Raw genomic sequence first — 5,000 nt, 5'->3', positions numbered from 1 at the left:
ATGCTGGAACAAGTGGCATGCAGCACTATGGATACTGATCTTTGAATGAATACGACCAAGAGAGAAATGTGCGTAATTTTGGGCAGAAGTAAAAGTAGAATTATGATAATTAAAGGAAATTAAAGGTAATTAAAAATAACATTTGTATATATTTACTACAACTAGTTTTGTTGATAATTCCCTGCTTGGAGAGAGCAGTAATTTATGTAAAAGATAATCAAGGCTTTATGATTTTTAAGCTGATTTTCCTGAAAGAAATTGAGTTGTATTAGGTATCAGTGTAGTATGTGTACGTAAAGATCTATATATCCTTTTCAGATTAGTATTGTTTATGCGAAGTAAGAGCAGACTGGTGTGTTAGATATTGTTATATACCAGTAAGAGGGTATTCAGGTACTTCTTTCTAAATGAAAACTAAGCCCTTGTAGACCATTGTTTTCAACCATGATCAGTAGTACCTGGGTTAAAAAGGGGTGTATTTTTAAGATACCATGATTCTTGTGGCACGCTTACTGACACTAAATTGTGTGGTAGAGTGACAAAGATGGGACTAACTGGCAAGTCGATTACCAAAATGGCTCTGGGATGGAGATGTATACAGAGGCGCTAAGCCCTTCATTCGTCGATCTTATGTTTTCAGAGACAGCATTGTAAGTAAGTGTTCTGTCGCTGGGATAGGGTTGCTGCCTGTCTCAGCGATTTAAGTGTGATCCTTTTTTTTGTTTGAACTAACAGCTGATCTTTCTTTTTTCTTCTTTTTTTTTCTTTGTTTATGTGTGATAAAACCATTAATATTTTGTATTTCTTTGTTAACATGGGCTTCTTGAGATTTAAACTTCATAAGACTTGGTGATGGATCTCTTAAATGCTGAGAGTCAAAGTTTCATTTGGTTTTAGGAAATAGGGTTTGGTACTGAGAGGCACAGTACCAGACTTAATTTTTCTCCTTTTACAGTGTATGGTGTTATTGGACATATTTAGGATAACTGAACATTGTATGTGTTTAGAGTATATGACTCCCACAAAGTTCAATTTTTTTTCTCTTGCTCCCTATCTTTTTTTTTATTCTTTTCTTTTTTTTTCAATTATTTTCACAGGTCACTAAGCTACCTATTTTTTACTCTTTTTTATGGGAATTGATTAATTGTTCTTGATGATAATCTATATTCAGCAATCCACTGTTGATTCAGATAAATTAGAAAAACACTACCAATTTCCTACAAAGGAGCATCACCAACTCTTTTAACAACAGGCAGAACCAAAGATTACACAAACCAATCATTTGACATCACAAAATAGCTGAATTTTTTTTTTTTTTGATCTCTTAGAAAGTTTTATGAAATGTATTCATGAACACCAACATATGCTTGCTGTATATCAAATAGAGAAAGCAAAAATCAAAATGGCTGAAGGTGCTTCAGAGGATAGTGCACCTTATACTGTTATACTTTAGTATTTGATAGAAATAACAGAAGATTGATATTTTCATAAAGAGTATATGAGTATTTCCTTATTTCTTTGGGAAAAAATGTGTGCATATTCATCAGACAAAGTAAGTCAGGTTTTGAAAAATGCACAGACAAAGCAACTCAAACATATTCCCTTGTGTTGCTTATTCATCTAGTATAGAAACTAGATTTTTTATTGGTTCTGTCTTTCTTATAATTGCTTGTATTGTTTCATGTTTTTCTTTCATTTTTTACAAATTGTCATTTTTATATTATTTATATTTTATAATGTTTTTTGGTTTGGAGCAGGTAACAAAACTTCACTGGGATCATGAAAGGGCACCCATGAGTAGTAAAAATGGTACTATCTTTATACTGTGCTATTTACATTGGAGAGAAACAGCACTGTGTGTGCATACCATAACAGAGTAAACTGGACTGCTCTTGTTGTCTCCTCCAGTCGCCAGATATGCAAGCCTGGCAGAATGACTACCTCCAAGGTACTGGCTGCGAAATGTACACTGAGACACTTTCTCCTAGTTTTGTGGCCATGACATTCCCACAGGCTTCAGAGTAAGTCATTTCGTACCAGATGTCTCTTTCATTTGTTAATTTTTTCTCTTCTTCCTCTCTGGCTGTCTCTCAATCTGGATGCCTGCCTTAGCTCGCTCTCTCTCTCTCTCTCTCTCTCTCTCTCTCTCTCTCTCTCTCTCTCTCTCTCTCTCTCTCTCTCTCTCTCTCTCTCTCTCTCTCTCTCTCTCTCTCTCTCTCTCTCTATCTCTATTTTTCATTTCTCTCTCTGTATCCCTGTCTACAAATATATTCCTATCTCTATATCTGTTTTGTATATAGATTCACATCTTTATTTTGAGAACTCACATTGAATATAGTATAGCACAAAATGGTCAGCAGCCTGAGCTTTCATTTCCTCTCTCTCTCTCTCTCTCTCTCTCTCTCTCTCCCTCTCTCTCTCTCTCTCTCTCTCTCTCTCTCTCTCTCTCTCTCTCTCTCTCTCTCTCTCTCTCTCTCTCTCTCTCTCTCTCTCTCTTCTCTCTCTCTCTCTCTCTCTCTCTCTCTCTCTCTCTCTCTCTCTCTCTTTTTCATTTCTCTCTCTGTATCCCTGTCTACATATATATTCCTATCTCTATATCTGTTTTGTATATTGAATACAGTATAGCACAAAATGGTCAGCAGCCTGAGCTTTCATCTCCTACCTCTCTCTCTCTCTTTCTCTCTCTCTCTCTCTCTCTCTCTCTCTCTCTCTCTCTCTCTCTCTCTCTCTCTCTCTCTCTCTCTCTCTCTCTCTCTCTCTCACTCTCTCTCTCTCTCTCTCTCTCTCCTTCTCTCTCTCTCTCTCTCCTCTCCTCTCTCTCTTTCTCTCTCTCCTCTTCTCTCTCTCTTGCTCTCTCTCTCTCTTCTCTCTCTCTCTTCTCTCTTCTCTCTCTCTCTTCTCTCTCTCTCTCTCTTTTCCTCTCTCTCTCTCTCTCTCTCTCTCTCTCTCTCTCTCTCTCTCTCTCTCTCTCTCTCTCTCTCTCTCTCTCTCTCTCTCTCTCTCTCTCTCTCTCTCTCTCTCTCTCTCTCTCTCTCTCTTTTTCACACACACACACTCTCCCTTTTTATCTTTTTCCATCTATCTTTCTCTGTCACCTTGTCTATATATATATCTTCTCTACATCTATTTTGTATATAGATTTCCAGCTTTATCTTGAGAACTCGCATAGAATACAGTATAGCAGAAAATGGTCAGTTGTTTCCCTAACTGACTGATGGCTGTAAGGCGGAAAGCATGGTGTGTTGCAAATGCTAATGTATTTTCCCTTTTTTTCTTTTCAATTCCATAATTTTTGTTGTAACTGAAAAATGTAATCACTAACCTATGAATAAAAATGCATTTAGAGTCTTCACTGAAAAGGGAATTTTACTACCATTGTAAGTAAAGAATGACAAATTTGATCTCTCTTCTTTTGGTGATAACTGTCATAAGGATTCTGATTCAGAATTTAATTATATTCCTCCTCCCTTCTGACAGACTTTGTTTCTCCAAGCTTAAACTTCTCCTCTTGGCCATTGAAGTCAAGAATGAGGATGGCACAGATAGCAAAATTGCCATCAACCCCAAAGCCACAAAGATCCAACCAAACACTCAAGGCTTCTTCATTGCTCAGTCAGCCGATGAGGTCAAGAGGTGAGTGTGTTTGTGTTGGTCTATGTGGTGCAAGGAATATGGTAGGGAGGTTATTAGTAGTATGTATAGTTGTCAATGAGACCGATGTAAGTTATCCTAAAAAACTATGAAATCAGTTACACAAATATGAAAAAAAAGCTAAGAATAATGTTCAACCACTGTGGTGAAATCAGCCATTTCTCTTGATTTATTTTAAAGTGAATAAGTCAGAAGAATCATATCTAGGTTAGGGAACTGCCTCTGTAGGCTTTGAGACAAATGGCATGGACTTTTGAGTCTGACTTCAATTAAGTTCAGAAGTTTCACAGATTTTGGAACCTTCAAGGTTTGAATATAATCCAGCATAGTCAGTCCTTCCTAAATTATTTTTTGCAGGGTCATTTCATGCTCATGATGCATTTACTGCATTACATGTGAAAATGTTATTCAATTAGCAACATAAATGTTTACATCAGATATAGTATTTCAACAAGAGGCTTATGCTTTTGATGAGGGTAATAAAAAATGAAAGTTGTACTGATAAAAATTAAATGTAATTTATGCAGTTTATAAATGATTCTCATTGGCAAAATTTACCTTACTCCCATCCCCCTTATTGTTGGAGACTAAATTCCCTGAACATCTTTAACTACAAAAAGCTATTTCCAGCTAATTTGCTAGGGATTCCTCCACATCCAACAATTCAGATAATTTGTATTTTTTATTACAGTATCATGATTAATCTAAAGTTCCCTTGCATTTTTCATCCCAGATATTAAAGATTTATTGATGGTTCTACAAAATGTATTTTATATTAAAAAGAAAGGAAAAATATGATTAAGGTTTTAGGAGCCCAATTTATATATATTACCTTCAAAACTGTAGAAGGTAAGTATGCAGTAATCATAATGGTTGTGAAGAAATATAGTCAGACTGTATAAAAGTGCATATTAAGACTCCAAGAAATTTACTGTAAGTGAATAAGATTCTGTGATAGCAAATATCCTGTGTTATTGATTTTTACATATATATTCCATATACGTTTTTTTTAATTGCATGGTAGTTTTATGAGTGATCCCTTTCAGAGCATGGTACTACTGCAAAGCCTGTCATGAAGACTGCAAAAATGAAACCCTCATTAAAAAGTGCAAATGTAAAAACTGTAAGTATCTCTCTAATATTTTTTCTCTTGTATCTGTACTCTTCAGTGTAAAGCCTGTTTGTAGAGCAACAGGTACTTCTTGCATCCAGATTTTAGACTGTACAGAAAGAGGTATTTTTCACCCATTTTCTTGGTTGATGTACAGTAATGGTTATTCTTATTTTCACAGTCAGAATAAATTGTACATTAATTACATTTGAATATATCTTCCTTTAGCTTCATGTAC

The 5,000-nt window shown here is 35.5% G+C and overlaps 1 protein-coding gene across 50 annotated transcripts in view; it reads left to right on the top strand.

The window, feature by feature from the left end:
• slo (calcium-activated potassium channel slo) overlaps nt 1–5,000 on the top strand; it is a 170,944-nt gene that overhangs the window by 121,472 nt on the left and 44,472 nt on the right. For 32 of the 50 annotated variants that reach the window (XM_086556477.1, XM_086556472.1, XM_086556476.1 and 29 more), the window contains exons 11-13: nt 1,909–2,021; nt 3,478–3,633; nt 4,698–4,774. In XM_086556477.1, coding sequence (XP_086412603.1) covers nt 1,909–2,021; nt 3,478–3,633; nt 4,698–4,774 — 346 coding nt within the window. Of the gene's footprint in view, nt 1–534; nt 651–1,908; nt 2,022–3,477; nt 3,634–4,697; nt 4,775–5,000 lie in introns of all 50 variants that reach the window. The other 18 variants (XM_086556467.1, XM_086556451.1, XM_086556444.1 and 15 more) reach the window with 1 other exon arrangement.

The sequence above is a fragment of the Penaeus japonicus genome, unplaced genomic scaffold (genome assembly GCF_977035675.1).
Source record: "Penaeus japonicus unplaced genomic scaffold, GWHDUDI00000001_assembly GWHDUDI00000032, whole genome shotgun sequence".
Lineage (NCBI taxonomy): Eukaryota > Metazoa > Arthropoda > Malacostraca > Decapoda > Penaeidae > Penaeus > Penaeus japonicus.
This window is presented reverse-complemented; position numbering and strand designations above follow the sequence as displayed.